Consider the following 19912-nt stretch of genomic DNA (forward strand, 5'->3'; position numbering starts at 1 on the left):
TCCTGTGAAACATGTGACAATATCTTTTCTCTACTTTTCTTCTACATCCATTCTTTTTCTTATTATTCCTGCCTGTGATGGCTGCTTCTCCATTTCTTATGGCCAGTGCTCTCAACCCAGGGGGTCTGCATTTAGTCTTCTTTTTTAGTCCTCTATTTTTTTTAAACCCGGTTAATTTAATACAGACCCATAAACTTTAACTGTTATAGTAATACATTGGTTCATGAATGCTTCTGTTTGTAAACAATTTGGTTTGCAAACAAAAGCATTCAGCAAAATTTTGCTTCTATTCACAAACTCTGCATCAGGTGACAAACGTGACCATTGCTATCTTCCCCACACAAACACAGCCATTTCCCCTAAAATAGTGAAACAAATTAAGTTCATAAACCAATGCACCACTATACTCATATTTTCATGATTTCCAAGTTAAGTCTTTTGTCCTTATCTCTTTTATGAATACCAAAGTCGGTAATAGACATTTAGATTGCCCTATAAATAATTCATACCTAATATATTCCAGACTAAATTCATTATATTCCCCACTAAAACTCCTTCTACTACTCAGCATTTTGTTTTAGCTAATGGCATCACTACTCAGTCACCTAAAATAGATCATGATGATGTCATTCACTCTTCCTTCCCAATTCACCTTCTCCCATCAGCAGACAGATAAATTCCAGAGAAAACAATTCCTACAAACTAATGAAGATAATAACATCAGATATTGATTAGTATTTTCTCAATCATTTTGTAACTTTCATTCCTAACAGTGGAATTTTCAAAATTAAAGAAAGGCTCACAGAAGAATGGAAAAAAAGGAAAGATAAATAAGTGATCAATCTCTTCTTCTCTTGGTAACTACAGTTAACTAATGCTTAAAGATAAAATAGACCATATAAAGCCTCATTTTCTTCTGTGTACACCAAAAAGTGTATAGTGTACACATCTGAGGTTATATTTAACTCAAAATATAAGAGGTGCTGAGCAATGAATATGAGTGTGTAAGAATGACAATATGCTTCCTTCTAGCTAATTAACACTTCAGGTACCTAGGGCTATTTGGAGTACACTCAATAAATAACAAATATGCTTAAATAAACTAAAAACATGAAAGTGGAGCATACTGTTAGAAAAGAATTGTCAACAGCTAAGCAGCAGGAACTTTCCAAGAGAACTTGAGGTGTTGTCTATTAAGGTGGGCTTAACTATTTCTCCTTACTACCAGCCAGAATCAGAGCAGCATGACTCAAGGAAAGAGTTATTGTGAAAAAGGAAAGGCACAAGTTGTTTTCTTTCCTCTATAAAAGTGTCATGATGCTTAAGTATCTGCAGAGCACACATAAAAGAAATGACTTCAGTGGCAAGCAGTATAGCAGTGCTGAATGCTCATACCTAATTGATAGGTGTGAGGTGTCAGAAAGAGGAGACATCAGTCTTTAAATGACCTAAAAGTTAGGAATTAGAGTTATGGATAAGTATGAAGGGTTACTAAGAAAATAGAGAGAAAAAATGTTTTTCATAACTTTAGTCATTAATCAAAGCTATGAATAATTCTACATTCATTCTAAAATTCTATTATGAATAATTCTACAATCACGTATATTAACTTTTCTCATGCATTTTATGAAAAAAGGGCTAGCTGCCTTTTACATTAAAGAAGTGAGGGTGCTATGTAATTGTTTCATTTATTATACTAAGTTGAAAGTGCCTTATATTTTTCAACTTTAGAAAGCTGAGAAGTGTCAAATCCTATTTCGCAAAGGAAAGGGAAGAGATTCATGAAGCAATAGTCATGGTGTGACTGCTTCAGTCATGCAGCCATAGCACAAAATAGTACTTGTCTGGAGGACAGATGAAAGTAAGTGAAAGCTAGCTTTCACCTGGTGTTAAGTAAATCTCATATTTATACTTAATAACTTCTTTAATGTAATGCAGCAAAAGAATTCCAGAAACAATATTATGAATAAAAGATAATCTCTCACCATATTTTACCTACACATCCTGCTTATTACTAGGAGAAACAGAGCAAAGCAAAACAAATAAAAACAACTAAACTTGTCAGTTCTTATACCAAGTTCAGATGCTCACTTGAAGTCTTACAGGTATACTTTTGAAATGCTAGGTAAATTTTATATCCCACAGTCAATAAATGTTTATACTATGTCTTTAGGTATTTTATTACAGCTTGAATTGTTAACAGAGGGTTAGAGATAGTAACTACCACTGTACAGTTTCTACTTACTCCTTACTGAATCTTAACGATGTACTAGGCACTATACATCGTCTCAGCTGACCATTACACAGACTCACTTTATTCTATTTCTTTTATTGAGTTTATTGGTACATTTTAGGTATACAGTACAATTACATTCATCATTGGGATCTTGTACCTTTACATGACTGGTCTGGGTTCTCCTTTTTTCCCCTTATCTGTGCCCTCCCTTCACCCCCTTCTCCCCTCCCCATTTACAAACACTTTATTTCCATTTTTTCATTTTATCATATTTTTTTCTTTTCCCTTATTACCTTTTCCCTACCCTTCCCATTTTCCCTACACCTTTAGCCCTTTTCTTCCTATTTCACATGGTCAATCCACAGGCTCATTTTAAAGAAGTAAGTTTAAGGCATTAGCTGTCCAGTGTCATACAGCTGATAAGTGGCAAGTCTGGAAGTATGATTTCAAGTCTATATGACAATAAAGTTATGCTTTACTACTGTCTAATAATTCACTAATCAAATTATTTCAGTTAAGGTATTTAAGAAATAAAACCCAAAAACTGTAGTTTTATATATAGCTTGGATCATCTCAGAATTATTTTCAGTAATACAGTTTTGATTTCTGAGTTTTTCTTACAACTTAGAGCAGTAGCTTTCTTACTGTGTTTTACAAAACCATAGTTTTTCAGACAAAAATCATGGGTTCCAGAGATATTTGATTGAAATTCCATTTTAAATCATGCTTTAAAACATAAAAAAACTGTAAAATAATTTTATGTACACAATCAAACATGCCACTTCTGTAATTATAGTATTTTGAAGACGTTACACAATTGTAATACCTTTGGACAACTTTGTTTTCATGCACATCTTAAAGGTTTCTCTGGCCATTCCACCCACATATACTAATGTATATTCTAATACATTGCTTATTAAGAAAGTTGTAGTTCTACACTGGTCTTTTAAAATAATTCACACGTGCTTATTGCAAACTGTATATCCAGAGACCACCACAGTGATAAGAAATCAGATACTTGACAGGAAACTGTACTTTGGTCCTCTTTTGGTTTTTGATCTGGTTGTTGCTGACAGCGTATTCAGTATTTAAAAATTCAGTATGTATGCATGAACTTTTCTATTAGTATACGTCAATAAAAAAATTAAAAAACCAAGAAGCTGTGGTATAGAGTTAATTAGTGATGCCTATTGGTCTTTTTATTCAAGTATGTGAGTCCGTTCAGTTGACCAGCATCTTGAGACTACCAAAAAAAGCAGATTAAAAAGTTTCTGTTTGGGCTGGGGATTTAGCTCAGTGGCATAGCACCTGCCTAGCAGTGTGAGGTCCTGAGTTTGCTTCCTGGTACCAAAAAACAATAAAACAAAACTAGTTTCTATTTTCAACTCGTGGGCTAAATCAATAATTTATTCTACACAATGAAAACAAAATAAACACAGTGGAAGGTTGATGGTGATGTGAGAATGTGCCATATTTTTCAAGGGACTACCGCTCTTACTAACTATATAGGTAAATGTTACACATGTGTTCTAATACATACTTATACTGGCTCACAGAATATTATCAATATAGAGCTCCATGTAAGATTCAATTACATAGAAGAGTTCCACTTGCTTTAAAAAGCATTGTCTCAAAATCTTACAAACTTTAAGAAAGGCTTAGGTAGTCTCAGGTATTTCAGAACTCTAGGGCATGATATATATAGCTTTATCCTAAAGAGAGGGAACTATGAGAAAGTGCAATAAAACCAAAGTACCATTTTTCCTACATATGACAAAATAAACTAGATTCTGGAAGGACAAATTAGTATCTACCTACAATACTATGCTTTGTTTCAGAAACATTGTTCATTTACTAGTAAGCATTTATTTAAAAAGCACACGTGGCTTGGACTATGAATTAGCATGAGGTGTCGCCAACAGTAAATTCTGATATTTTTCAGTACTGGTACTGAACACAGGGTCTGCATACAACAACCCTGTCGATCCTTTGAGACACAAAGTTGCTAAGTTGCCAAGGCTGAGCTTGAACTTGGATCTTCCTACCTTAGCCTCCCAGAGTGCTGAAATTACAGGTATGTGCCAACGTGTCCAGTTCAAATTCTGATTATTCAAAATTTTTTCTATGGTAGAAAGATGCAAGGTTTAAGTTCTTATTGTCAGTGTTGTTATATTGTATATTTCCCTAGAAACAAATTAGTTTTCACGAAGTCCACATATAAAGAATAAGCCATTTTTCAAACAACCTTACCTGTTCCTGTCATTTCATTATCAGTCATATCTGGAAGGGCCTTTGGCTTAGTTGTTGCTTTATCTTGTTCATCAAGGTCTGCACCTTCGACAGAGTCCAATGAATCAAGTAGCACAACTAGAAGAATATAAAAGAAAAAGTACAAGGAATGTAGAAAAATTCGTGGTTCTTTTGATCTAATGAAGTTATTTTATTCACATACAATGTATGTATTAAAATGTGTTTTTTTTGGTTTTTTTTTTCCGGTACCAGGGATTGAACTCGGGTCCTTGCGCTTGCGAGGCAGGCCACCGAACCACTGAGCTAAATCCCCGGCCCTTGAAAATGAGTTTTTATATATAAATGGTATATTACATGCATAGGAGTTTATATATTCAACAAACTTGATTTCCTCCCTATGTACAAGAGACTGGGCTAACAATAAACAAATGTATCTATGATGTAACTATAATTATATACAGGTCTAATATACATTTGTGCCTGGATGGCAAAGGTACTGAGAAAAATAACAGAAAGGAAATACAGTCAAATATAACAGGATGAATTCAAGATAGGCACAAGGGAAACACTACTGAGAAGCTCTGAACTATAATTCCTTGAAGAGATTTAAAGACAAGGACAGTGATTCACTCAAAATTATTTAGATAAAACAAACAGATGAATATTTTGCCAACTAAAACATGACACTATGTAATATTTACCATTAGCCAGCAGGCTAGTTTTTTCTTCTACCTAAAAAAAGAAAAAATGATTATATGTCTGCAACCAAAACTGTGTTTAGTTATATAATGTGAAACAAATTTGAGAACCAGTGCTGTTCTCCAAAGATCCAGAACAGAGCTTTCCAGGTTTACAACACTACTCTCATTCACCAATAATTCTTCAAACCCAGAGAGACCATAGCTCTCAAGGAGCTTCTACTGAATTTTGGCAATTACCAAAATTAATTTAGCCTAAAAAGACTTGCTTAAAATATCTAGGTTCTGTTTACTCATTATCTTTCTCAAAAAAATTCTTCAGTTATTTTGAACATCAAGATAACACGGCCACTTCACAGAAGATTCTGAAATTACATTACTCATCAATTTTCCCATACTATTCAAAATTAATGACCAACTGTATGTACACAGTACTCAAAGTTTCACCTATACTTTGAAAGACGTAACTTTCAGAAAGGGAAGCCACCAACAGATAAATGTGCTTCAATATTACAGGTTTTCTTAGAATAGTATTATCTTTATTCCTCACTTGGCTAGGCAGTATGTGGGGTTTTTTGGACAGCTCTCTCTGAAGCTTCCACATTTAGTGGCACATTTTTGTGCAGTGCATACTTTCTTAACATATCCCACTAGCAAAATGAGTAATAGCCCTTAAGAAGTCTTAGTAAGAACTAAGAAATGAGAGAAATCAGATGTAAATGTAATAATGTCACTGCTTATCTTAGCCAAGTAAGTTTCAGATACCAATATAATCACTGGCATAAATACTAAAAAGCAGGAATTAATTATACTTCACAAGGACAAGCCCTACCAAAGAAAAGTGTAATTATACCAGTTTGTTTTAAAATTTTAATTATTCCCCACTTCTAAAACTCAACTTTAGGGTATCTCATAAAATCATTAATTATTATGATTTTTTTCCTTTAAGATTTATGATAAATATCCTGAGTTAAGAAAATGTTTAACTGAGTGTAAGGAAATCTATGCTTATAATGAGCTAGACATGAATTCCATATTTCAAGCTCTTCTTATTGAAACAGTATAACTGATGAAAGATGTTGAACAACTCTCAAATATAAAATTGATGTATACCTGTTTGGGTATATTTACTTCTGATTTAGGATTTTCTTTGGAATGTGTTTCTTCTTCAACTTTAGGAAACAAAGGTAAATCAACATCCTCTGCATCTTCAAAATCATCACTGTAATTTTCTGAAGGAAATAATTTTAAAAAGTACAAGAATCACACTGTCAAAGTCAAATTCTAGGAGTACATTAATTTCCAAAGGCACAAATCAGCATAAGAATTCATAGAGATACTAACAAAGGGAATCTTTAGACTTTCAGATACCATATTTGCAAAAATTTAATGAATGTTCAATTTATAAGACTACCTTGGGATTATTTCATTTTTTGTACTTTCAGATGAAAGTTTCATATTTTAATCTTTTATTACCCAACTAAAAGTTTCTGTAGTTGTTCAACAGACTTTATATTACCTTTCAAGTAAAACTTTAAGAGTAGCTTTTTTTTCCAAAGACATTAATCTCTAATTGCTTACTCAGAAAAAGTAGCACTTCTATGAAATTCTGATATTCTCAAAATGGTTGGGTTTTCTTGTTTTTAAATTGATTTTTTAATTCTCTTCAGGTACCTCTGGTGTAAGTCTTAGTGATACTTTTGAAAGATCTATCTGCAATCTGTCAGATAAATACTGAACCCATATGACCTTTACTGTTTTCCAAATCCTGGCATTTTTGGCTGAGATCCCTAAATTATACTTGAATGGTATTGCAGCATAAAGAAAAGCTATTTCCATGAGAAATGATTTCATTGGTGTACTTATGGGGAAAGTGAGGTGTTTTGTTTTTTTTTGCCAGTTATCTTGCCATCAATTTTTAAGTTGTTTATAGCTTTTATATCAAAGGACTGGTAGACAGAACTAAGGGCTGAAGAAGGTGAACAACTTTTTCAGAGCAGCACTGTTCATTTAGAAACAAATAGTTTAATTATATTTTTTACAAATTACACCACAGTGAGAAACAGGATGGACTGATGGGAAACAAACTGCATGAAAACTAAAATGTCTGCTTCAGAAATGCCTTGTACTCTTTTTGTTTACATTGAGGGGACAAGTTGGGACATAATACTGGAAGTCTATAAATAAATTTTGGAAGGCATTCAAGTTAAAATAAAGATACGCCAATAAAATCTGGCTACAGAGACATTTCCATTTTAATTCATAAAAATATGAGTTTAGAACAGCATGGGTATTATAATATAAGTATACAAACTAAGTTACTTGGTTAAATACAACAGTATTTATATTCTATGACCTAATTATGTTTTTCTACATGAGAAGCACACTTATTTGGGATTTTCTAAATATCAGTGGACATAATTAAATTTGCAAAATTATAATGAGCTAATAATAATAATACTAATGGTACTTTGTATTAGACATACTTCTAGGTGATAGGTTCAATATAAAGTGATTGAAATTTTCATATTCTAGGTAGATATCACTGAATTTTAAGTAACCTCAAAGATTAGAACTAAGAAAAGATGAATAAGGAGAGAGAGATATGGGAGAGAATGACAATGAACTCATCCGGGATTTTAGAACTGATGAAAGGGGTTATAGTACATGGTATGTGACTGGATAAAAGCAATGTAAGAAATAGTTCATGTAAATAGCATAGTGCTTAACAGTATGACCTGGAGACAGAGGCCTAGATTCAATTCCTTGTTCTACTAATGGCAGAACTAATAGCAGGTCATAAACTCTTGGCCTCACTTGTTCCATCTGTAAAATGAGGATGATAATAGTACTAGCTCAAGATTAGCTGAGATTAGAAGTTAAAGTATTTAAAAGAGTTGATATGTACTACATAAGCAAGTAATAATAGTAATTATTGCTGTTAGTATGATTATAACTAGTCATGTACTTAAAGTCAATATTTCTTCTTTTTTTGTGTGTGTGGTTGTGGGGATAGAACCCAAGACCCCAGGTATGCCAGGCAAGAACTTTACCACTGAGTTACACCTCCAAGTCATCCAAATACTATTTTTGATTGGGAAAAACTGATAATCTAATATGCATTATTCCAAATTATATTTTTAAAATTCTTATTTAGTAACTGAATAGCCTATAGGCAAATTCTACCATCCAAACACGTCTCAGGGAATGTGTCATGAGTAAAGTAGGCTGGAAGTAAGAAGAAAATGCCATTGGTAGACATCGAAAGAAATGAAAGGGAAAGGATTAAAGGGAAGGAAACCAGTACATCAGACATTTTACAAACAACCATTAAAGCAAACTTAGTTTATATAAAAATGAAAGTAAAACCCAACTGAGGTGAGTCTTATATATTTGAAGTATGACAGTTAAGAGCCAGGTTGTACCACACTGTTTGGAAAAAGTGAGATGTTAACTTATAGCATTCTGACTGTTTTGGCAGGAAGATATTACATAATTTAAGATATTCTTTCTTGTAACTTTGAAATATTTATATAAGCAAAATGTTCTTCAAATATAGACAAAATAAATCATATTCAATGTAAAAGATGTGAAAGATCATTTTTGGAGACATTTCTTATCCTTTGATGGAAAATTTAGCTGTAGACTAAGTATAATGCAATCTAGATTCCTTTCTTCTTTGTCATGTAGGAGTTAAGGGAACTGTACTTAACTTCTATAATCAGTGAATTTGACAAAATATATGAAAACACTGTTTTCAGACAATGGACAATTGACGTCTATTCTTGAGTCCTCGCAAGGAGGGGGAGGACTGTTTCACTGAGTTAGACAGAATTCAGAAAGAATAAGGCACTCACAAGTTCTACAGTAGTAATCAAGTATATATAAAACAGAAATCTGCATGGGTGCTTTACTAATTTATTAATAAGAACTACTGGAAAGCTGTAGGCTAGACAATTTCCAGAGTTCACATCAGGCAGGGAGGCTTTCAAGCTCTAATCTGAGCAGAAGGTCTTCACTGATCACCAGAAGCATTCAATACAAACCTTGGGAGCAATGTGCTTTAGTAGTAGGGCTAAATGACGTCTATAGCAGCCACTCTAGACATCTCCTAACAAACATAAGAAAAGCCTTAAAGGATCAAGGGGGCAGGAGCAACTATCTACAAGAACAAAGCTCAACATTTTTAAAAGAAAGTAAAATCTAGCACACTCAACAATTAAATATTGAAAATATCCAATGAAAGGAAGCAAGGAAAAGTATCCCCAATTAGGAATAAAAGCAGGCAATATAAAGAGACACTGAATTCAACAAATGTAAGGACCAGGGATTTAGTTCAGTGGTTCCACCACCTGCCTCTCAAGTGCAAGGTCCCAAGTTCGATCCCCAGTACCAACAAGGAAAAAAGAAAATGTGAATGTAACCAAGTATAGTAGGAAAGATAGTAAAAAGATTCTTTTAAAAAATATAAAAGGAATTTCTAGAGTCATACAGGAAAATAAGAATGGTGATAAAAACAGCAGATTACAGATCAGTGAATTTGAAGGCACAACAATAGAAAATGAAGCACAGAAAGTAAAAGAGGAAAGCTTTAACATGTTCCTGCCAGACTGAATCATCAGTGGTACAAGCAGCTTGTACCACTGGTCATACAAGTGGTACAGTCATTCACGTTCCACTAGTCAATCTGCCTGGCAGCGAGACATATGAATTACTGTCCCATCATGAATGTGTTAAAAGACATAACAGAATCTTAGTGACTTTTACAGCAAAACTTAAGTTTCCTAACTTAGGATCAGAGGGCAGGGGTCAAAATGTAGAAATGATATTTGAAGAATTAATGGTTAAACTATTTTTTTATTTTGATGAAACCTATAAACTCAAGGATGATAGAGCAACTTCAAACAGGAAAAATACAAAAAAGGCATACCAGCATACATCAATAATTAAAACTGTCAAATGCTAAAGATAAAAATCTTAAAAATTGGAAAAAACACAATACCATACACTCAGCCCTCTGTGTCTGTGGGTTCTACATCTGTGGATATAACCAATAATAGATTAAAAATATTCAGGAAAAAAATGTGTCTGTTCTGAACATGCACTTTCTTCTCATGATTCCTTAACCAATGGAGTATAAGAATTATTTACATTATATTAGGTATTATAAGTAAATGTGAGATAAAGTATAAAGAAGGATATACATAGGTTATATGCAAATACTATGCTGTTTTTATTCAAGGGACTGAGCATCTAAGATTTCAACACTTGTAGGGGGCACTGAAACCAGTCCCTCACAATGATGACTGTATATATAATAAGTAACAGTAATTTTCAGTGAGTTCTCATGAGAAATACATACGGTCACAAGATATAGAATAGAATCAAAGTGCTCAAATTAAAATAAAAACTATAAATATTCTATATTAAGTAAAAGGATTCTTCAAAAATGAAGGCAAAACATACTTTTAGACAAATTAAAGCTGAGTGAATGTGTTTCTAGTAGTAATCTGAAGTACAAGAAATGTTACAGGAAGCTAGCAACACATCTTACAATATAATTTAAGATAGAAGTTGTAATCTATACAAAAGAATACAAAGCCCTGGGTAAGTATGTGGAGAAATACAAATCAACATATAAATATACATTTTTAAATATTTTAAAATAATTGTATTAACAACTATTATATTTTAAGACACGTAGAAGAAAAAATGACAAACAGGAAAATGGGCAGAATTTAATACTGTTACGGTTCATGAAAAGTGATACAGTAGTATTTTAAAGTCGGCTCTAATAGGTACAAGTAGGCTGTAGGTATATAAGGTATTGTTAATCATAGGACATCTAGAAAAAAAATACAACAAAGAGGCATAACTAAAAAGCCAAGAGAAGAAATAAAATGGAAGGCAGTAAATGTAAGGTCTATCACATATAAGCAGTGTATGACTGGATATTTATGCTGTTATAATCAGAAAAAAATTCCTCAAAACACAGAATCCAAATGCTGAAGAGATAAATAGAATTTGTGGACAAATAAAGCTGAGAATGTGTCATACACAGGAAGGATCTCACTAAAAATATCTTTTTATCAATTATAAGCTCTTCTCATATTATAAGGACCTCAACCTACAGCACCAAGAGGAAAAAAATCCATAAATACATATTCACGAGAAAACAAGGCAACAAAAGACCTCCAATATCTTCCAATTCTACCAAGGCAGATCTATGGGGCATAAATGGAGAGGAAAGTAAATACCAAGTAACAAAGAAGATATAAAGAAACTTGGGAAGTTCAAAGAGGACACTACCCGAAAGTTTATGGAATTATCACACAAAATGATCAATGTGGATTTGGTGGAAACAAAAAATTGGAAGAGCTGACCAAAGCAATTTAAAACATGAATTGTGGGGATCATGAGTATTGGTCCTAAGTATTGTTATGTGTTAAGTTTCTCCAGTTTAGCAGGTGGTGTGTTTCCTTTGTGGAATTTCTGAAAGTTACAGTTTCTTGTCTCTGACCTTTAGATGTGTGGTTGTCCGGGTTACTACTACCCACGGTGGGTTGTTTTTGTTGAGCTTGTTTGCTCTTTTCCTGTGTAACCTTTCAGTTACTATGGTAACCCCATCCCATAATAGTTTGTGGTTTTTTTTGCTTTAAAAGGCCGACGCTTGCCGGCAATAAACGTCGCCTTGATCAGACTCTTGTCTTTGCGTCCTTCCTTTCTCTCTGCCCCATCTCCACCCTGCTGCTCTTTCAGGTTTGAGGCACTGCTGGAGGGACAGTCCTCTGCGTCGCCGGCTCGCGACAATGAATGACAAATTTTCCAAAGATAGAACTACAAAATCAATAAATTGCAGAAATAATCAGTGTTAAAACAGGGTTCCTGAAATTGAGGACAAAAGCCTGCTACAAAAACATAAGGAAACAAGAAAACTCATCTGTCAGCAACTGGATGACACAAAGGACTAACACAAGGCTAAATAGATTAGAGAGAAACTAGGAATAACACTCAAGGAATAATTCATTTACAAAAAATCAAAGCAGAAAACTTCCCAAATATAAAGAGTTGTTTACAAATAAGTGAGCCTTATATAATCCCAAGTATGATTTAAAAAAAAAAGAAGCTAAGACACATCATAATTTAAATGACAGGTCCAACAACAACAACAAAAAAACCAGTATTTTTTAAAAGCAGCCAGAGAATACAATAATCGCATATAAATGGTAAACCTATTAGAATTACAGACTTTTTCAATGTAATCTTTAAAAGCCAGAAGAGCTTGGTATAAAATATTTCAAACCCTAAAAGCAAACAACTTCAAACACAGATTAACATAGCTGGCAAAACTTTCCTTCAAAATACATAGAGAAATAAAGACATTTCATGAAAAAGAACAACTCAAGAGATTTATGAATACCAAACCAGCACTTCAGAAAATAATCAAGAATATCCTAGTTAAAAACTATGAAAGCAACCAGGCCAAAAATCCAGACAGAATGAATACAAAAGCATGGCTAATAGAAAGAAAAACAAATGACCAAACAAACAAAAACCAGGAAAAGAAAAATAAAGCAGTCAAGAACAAAGAAAGAGCAAAAGGAATTAATCAATACCCCTTAATAATAACTCAATGTCAATGACCTCAGCTCTCCAATTAAAAGGCCAAGACTGGCAGAATTGACCAAAAAAACATAATTCAACAGTCTGCTGCAAGAAATTTACCTAACCCAAGAAGATATTCACAGACTAAAACATAAAGGATGGAAAAAAATTTCATGTACCAGGACCCTGAAAACAAGCAGGGGTAGCAATTCTAATCTTAGACACAGTAAACTTCAAACTAAGACTGATAAGAGACGAAGAAGGTCACTATACACTAGTTAAAGGAATAATCTAACAAGAAGAGATGTCACTGGTAAATACATACCAAATAATGGAGCAGCTACCTTCATAAAACAAATACACTGGACATAAAAGAACAAATAAATACTAAAACAATCACAGTGGGGGATCATAATGTCCCACTCTCACAAAGAGACAGATGAATTAAACAAACAAACAAAAAAATCAACCAAGTAATATCAGAGTTCAACTGTGAACACATGAACTTAACAGATATCTACAAAGTGTTCTATCCCATTACGAGTATACATTCTTTGCAGTGCATGGAACTTTCTTTAAAGTAGATCACATACTAGCCCACTTTTATGGCTTTGCAGTGCATGGAACTTTCTTTAAAGTAGATCACATACTAGCCCACTTTTATGGCTTTGCAGTGCATGGAACTTTCTTTAAAGTAGATCACATACTAGCCCACTTTTATGGCTTTGCAGTGCATGGAACTTTCTTTAAAGTAGATCACATACTAGCCCACTTTTATGGCTTTGCAGTGCATGGAACTTTCTTTAAAGTAGATCACATACTAGCCCACTTTTATGGCTTTGCAGTGCATGGAACTTTCTTTAAAGTAGATCACATACTAGCCCACTTTTATGGCTTTGCAGTGCATGGAACTTTCTTTAAAGTAGATCACATACTAGCCCACTTTTATGGCTTTGCAGTGCATGGAACTTTCTTTAAAGTAGATCACATACTAGCCCACTTTTATGGCTTTGCAGTGCATGGAACTTTCTTTAAAGTAGATCACATACTAGCCCACTTTTATGGCTTTGCAGTGCATGGAACTTTCTTTAAAGTAGATCACATACTAGCCCACTTTTATGGCTTTGCAGTGCATGGAACTTTCTTTAAAGTAGATCACATACTAGCCCACTTTTATGGCTTTGCAGTGCATGGAACTTTCTTTAAAGTAGATCACATACTAGCCCACTTTTATGGCTTTGCAGTGCATGGAACTTTCTTTAAAGTAGATCACATACTAGCCCACTTTTATGGCTTGTGTTTAGATGTCCCCTCAAAGTCTCATGTGGTCATAGGTGGGGCTTTTTCAGAGGTGGCTGGATCCAGACTAGCCTAATGTGTGACTGCTTCTAGGTGTGTAATGCTAAGGTTAAGGGTGCTGGGAGGGTGTGTGATCACTAAATCAGTCCACTGATTAGTTTGGTACCGACCATAAGCCCAGTAGCCAAAATAGAATATAAAAGGGGCAGAAAGAAGCTGCTAAGGGCACTTGGACTTGCTCTTGCTGCCTTTGCCTGCCTGCTTGCCATGGACCATTTCTCCTCTGTGATGCCCTTCTATCAGGAGCCAGGTGACTATGGACTAAAACCTCTACAGACTGTAAGACAAATAAATCTTTTCCTCTTTTAACTTTGGGAGTTGGGTAATATGTCTCAGCAATGAGAATAACTAAGATACCCACAAAGTCTGCTTAAATAAATATGAAAGAACCTAAATCATTATGCTTACTATGAGACCAATGAAAATAGAAATCAACCACAGGAAAAAAAATTACAGAAAATTTAGAAGCACTTGGCAACTAATTAACACCTTGTTAAACACTCAGGAGATCACAGAAGAAAACAAGGAAGAAACTGAACTAGTACAATACACCAGAAACTAAGTGACACAAAGAAAGCAGTCCTAAAATGGAGGATCATTGGAATCATTTTTCGTATTAGGAAAACAGTTCAAATCAAATAAATAACCAAATGAAGGACTTCAAGATACTTAAGAAACAACAACAATCCAAGCCCAAACGAAAATTAAAGAGGGAAAACATAAAGATTAGAGCGGAAATTAATAAAATCAAGACTAAAAACACAATACAAAGAATCAATAAAGAGCCAGTTCTTTGAAAGAATAAACAAAATAGATAAAGCCTTAGCCAAAATTACCAAGAGAGAAGACTCACATCAATGCAATTACAAATGAAGAAGGTGAAATCACAACAGACATAGTGAAATCCAGAGACAGTAACAACTATAAAAATTTGTATTCCCAACAAATTGGAAAGCCTCAAAGAAACAGATTCTTAGACTCAAATTACCAAAACAAAACCAAGAAGACATAAAAATATTAACCCAATAAGAAATGAAATTGAGACAGTAAGAAAAAAAAAACCTACCAATCAAAAAAGAAAGTCCAGAACCCAATGGATTCTCCAAAAGCTTTAAGGATGATACATCACTGATACTCTTCACACTATGAAATGAAACTGAAAGGAAAGGAGTGGTTCCAAACTAATTTCTGGAAGCCAGCATAACTTTGATCCCAAAGCCAGACAAAGATACAATGAAAAAAATAAAACTACAGGCCAATCTCCTTAACGAAAACAAATGCAAAACCCTCAACAAGACACTGGCAAATAATATGCAACACATCACCAAAAGGATCATACATCATGATCAAGCAGGTTTCATCCTAGAGATGCAAGTATGGTTCAATACATGCAAGTCAATAAATACAACCTGCCACATAAACAAAGGACAAAGTCCATATGATCATTATCAACAGATGCAAGAAAAGTTTTTGACAAAATCCAACACCCCTTCATGATAAAAACTTTGAAGAAAGTAGGCATAGAAAGACCTTACCTGAATCTGGTAAAGTCATTTATGACAAATCAACAGCCAAAACCATATTAAACGGTGAAAAATTGAAAGCTAAAGTCAGGAACAAGACAAGGACGCCCACTATCTCCTTCTATTCAATATACTAAAAGCATTAGCCAGAGCAATCAGGCAAAATAAAGAAATAAAGGAGATACAGACAGGAAAGAAAGAAGTAAATATCATATTTACAGATGACATGATACTCTATATAGAAGACTCAAAGAATTCTACCAAAAAACAAAGAACAACCATATTCAGCAATGCAGCATGATATAAAATCAACACAAAAATCAATACAATGAGTTTAACGAGGAAGAAATTAGGAAAACAACACCATTTACAGTAACATCAAGAAAAAATAAATACCTAGGAATTAACCTAAGGGCATGAAAGCCATCTCCGAAGAAATCTATGGTACTCTGAAAAAGGAGATTGAAGAGAGCAGCAGAAAATGGAAGGATAGCCCCTGCTCCTCGACAGGCAGAACCAGTAGTTTCAAAATGGCCCTATTCACAAAACTGATATATGGATTCAGTGCAATCCCAATCAACAGCATCCTTCCCAGGACTAGAGAAAACAATCCTAAAATTCATTAAGAACCGGAAGAGACTCAGAATAGTAAAAGCAAACGAAGGTAATGCAGAAGGCATTATGACACCTAACTTCCAAGCAGCAGTGATCAAAATGGCATGGTACTGGGACAAAAAGAGACTTGTGGGCCCGTGGAACAAAATAAAGAACACAGAAATATCTCCAGGCACATTCAGCTATTTGAGCTTTGACAAAGGGGCCAAAAACATAAGTTGGAGGACAGTCTACTCAACAAATGGTGCTGGCAAAATTGGATATTTGCAGAAAATTGAAGCTCAACCCATATCTCTCACAACATACTAAACTAAAAGTAAAATAGAGATTCCTCAAAAAACTAAAACTAGAAATTCCATTTGATGCAGCTATTCCCCTTTAAAGTATCTTCCCAAAGAGCTAGAGGAATCATACTACAGTGATACATGAATACCAATGTTTACTACAGAACAATTCATAATAGCTAAATTCTGGAAGCAGCCTGTATGCCCCTTAACAGATGAATGAGTAAAAAAAAAAAATGTGGTATGTATACATAATAGAATAGTTTAGTACTTGGCTATATAAAGAAGGACAAAGTCTACACATTTGTAGGAAAGTAGATACAACTGGAAAATAAAACGTTAAGAGAAATTACACACACAAACTTAAAATATGGCATCTCTCATTTGAGTAGGGCAAAGTACATATAAAGAACAAAAGAAAGGATTTATAAAGGAAACAAAGAGATAGATCTTTTGCAAATGGAAATGGATCCAGGAGAATGAGTGCAAGGAGTGAGTGAGAAAGAAGGGGAAGTAAAAAGATTTAGGATGTGTCAATTATATGTACCAAATATCCACAATTAATGTAAATATATTTTACAAACATGAACTAAATAAATAACAAAAGGAATGAAAACAGGAAGGATTCAGAGATGGAGGGAGGGAGATGGTAGGGAAGGGAAAAAGATTAAAAAAGAATCAAGCTATGCTATGTACATGTACCTACTCCCTAAGATAAATGCAAATTTCATGTTCTGCAAAGAAATACTAAGAAAATAATATAAAATAAAAAAGAACAGAAAAGCTTGAAAAAAAGATGCATTATGTACATGTACCAATTCCCCACAAAGATTATAAACATTATGTACTATAAACATGTATAAATAAATTTTAAAAATGGAGTATGATTCAATAGAATGCAGGACAAAGGCAACAACAAATGATGGAAAGATAGAAGACAATGGCAAAGCAGTAACAACCCATACCAACACATACATTTTTGTAAAGGGTAGAAACACATCAATTGAAAGTCAGACACGGCCACATTAGACAAAAAAGCAAGACCCCACTAGCTATACATCCTTACAAGAAAATCATTTTAAGTATGAAGAGTGCAGACACACTCAAAGTCAAAATAGGAAAAATAGCGTATCTGCCCACTGCCATGTTCTTTGCATTTCTTTGTCCTAGCTTCAATTTCCATTCTTGGCACAGAAAAAACTTTTTCCTATTATTTAAAGATATGCCTTTATTTAAAAGCTATACCTTTACTACTTTCTCAAATTTTGTAAGATCTAAAATGAATGAAATTACCTGGAAGCTGTTCATGTTTTGACTCACTCTCATTTTCATCTTCAGTTAGTCCTATATTAGTCCGATAACTGGAAAAATACATTTAATTAGCATGTAAAATCATGTCTCAAGTACTTGTTTCATCAAAAACTAAAATCGTGGGAACTAGAGGAAAAATGTTTTGAAAATAAAAGAGCCTCAAAGCCCAAGGTTGACTGTAGGTATGCAAGTAATTTTAAATAAGCAACTTTTCTTAAATTTATGTACAAATATGAACCATTTTGTACATAAATGTATGAGTTTCTATGTGTACAAATTATTTTATGGCCCAGAAATCCCTTCTATTCTAAAGATTAAGAACTGACCTCAAGTTATGAGATCCAATGAAATCTACATAAAGACCAAGAAAAAACTACCCCCAGCATTCATATGTTAATATCCAATTTAATCTTGAAACAGAAGCAAAGACAAGCCTTAACTCAAGAAAAACTTAAAAGCAAGGGGATAAATGAGCTTGAGCATGTTTTGATTATACAGGACATATTAGTTCTTTCAAGGAATCAGATCTACCTTTTCCAGTCAATTAACTCTGACTTTGGTGAAATCATTAGCAGACCTCATAAACTGTAATATAACAATGATAATAGCAGCAAACAGCTAATATTGTATACTCGATACCATGTTGCACTGACTAGCCTATTCTGAAGCAAAAATACAAATAGTTAAAAATATTATTGATAAGGAAAAGTTAAAAAATATTCAGAGACAAATCATGGCCAAAAAGCTGTGTGTGCTTAATCTTTTATGTCAAGAGAGACAATGGCCATGGGCAACATGTGTAGCTGAATGTTCTGAGTATCCCAATAATATAAGGCCCTAACCATTCTTTACCTAAGCCTTTCTCAGTGTGATGTTTGTAGTAATTAAATCTTGAGCTGTGAGGAAATGTTTCACTCCCAAAGCAATCTTGTTTCCCTTTACTATAAAAACAGTGATAGATTCCCCAATCTCAGTGTATCTCTCCAATATAACACAACCCACTGGACGTGTAGACACCCACTGGCGGATCCTTTGTCTGGCCTGGGTAGAACTCATGGGGTACAGGAACTGATGCAGACAAACATGACACTGGGGTATTAGTTTTGCGCTGAGAAGAAAGGCCTTCTGCTTCTGACTGAGCAATCTAGTGTTTACTGGCAATATCCACAAAATTTGGAGGCTAATTTGTTAGTTTGCAAGCAGGGTATCAGTTTCAGACCCTGAACATTTCATGCTAGTAAATGTAATGCTTTACCTATTTTCTGTAAGAAACTAATCATGCTGGGATTAGGCATTCTAATAACCAGTAGTTATGCTTCTCTTTACTCTCAATTATATTTTTGTATTCTCAAAATTAAAATAAAATCATAATCTGCTTTCCGTTTATAACAAAACAATTACACAGATGACTGATGTGAGGACATTCAAGGCCTGAGGTATCACAAAGGTTTTGAGAATGTCAATGGTCTACTATTTTTGAGAGAGGGCCAACTCGGTCAAGTAGGACTTCTAGGATTAATGAGCTATCCTGATAACCAACAGAACCAACCACACACAGAGGTCAGACTCCCTAGTACTGACTTCTGCTTTTTTAAGATTTTCTCCTGAGTTTATAATGGCAACCTGAGCTAGGTATGGTAGTGCACACCTGCAATACCAGCACTTGGGAGGCTGAAGCAGGAGGATTGCCATGAGTTCGAGGTCAGCTTGGACTACATAGGAGTTCAAGACCAGCCTGAACTGCAGTGACATACTGTCTCAAAACAAAACAAAACAACAAAAAAACAAAACAAAACCAGCTGTGTATAAGAGCAACCTGGACTTCATTATTTTACTTCATTTGTGGAAAATCACCTGATTTCTTTCTTAGTAGGACTTCACAATATACTAAGTTTCAACAGTATCTTAGGTATGAAACTTCAGGTAGTATTTATAGTAGAGTGGGCTTTCTACCTACAAATTAGAATATTCTCTTCATACGTAATAGACATGACCATAATAAAGAACAGACAACAGTTAATTTTGTCTTTC

The 19912-nt window shown here is 34.0% G+C and overlaps 1 protein-coding gene across 3 annotated transcripts in view; it reads right to left on the reverse strand.

The window, feature by feature from the left end:
• Positions 1 to 19912, reverse strand: part of Cep162 (centrosomal protein 162) — a 71189-nt gene that overhangs the window by 41105 nt on the left and 10172 nt on the right. For all 3 annotated transcript variants that reach the window (XM_010631160.2, XM_033763373.1, XM_010631161.2), the window contains 4 exons: positions 17864 to 17931; positions 6298 to 6416; positions 5188 to 5218; positions 4487 to 4603 (listed from right to left, as the gene is read on the reverse strand). In XM_010631160.2, the coding sequence (XP_010629462.1) occupies positions 4487 to 4603; positions 5188 to 5218; positions 6298 to 6416; positions 17864 to 17931 (335 nt within the window). The remainder of the gene's footprint in view (positions 1 to 4486; positions 4604 to 5187; positions 5219 to 6297; positions 6417 to 17863; positions 17932 to 19912) is intronic.

Source organism: Fukomys damarensis, unplaced genomic scaffold (assembly GCF_012274545.1).
Source record: "Fukomys damarensis isolate Sample0158 unplaced genomic scaffold, DMR_v1.0_HiC HiC_scaffold_14, whole genome shotgun sequence".
Taxonomy (NCBI): Eukaryota; Metazoa; Chordata; class Mammalia; order Rodentia; family Bathyergidae; genus Fukomys; species Fukomys damarensis.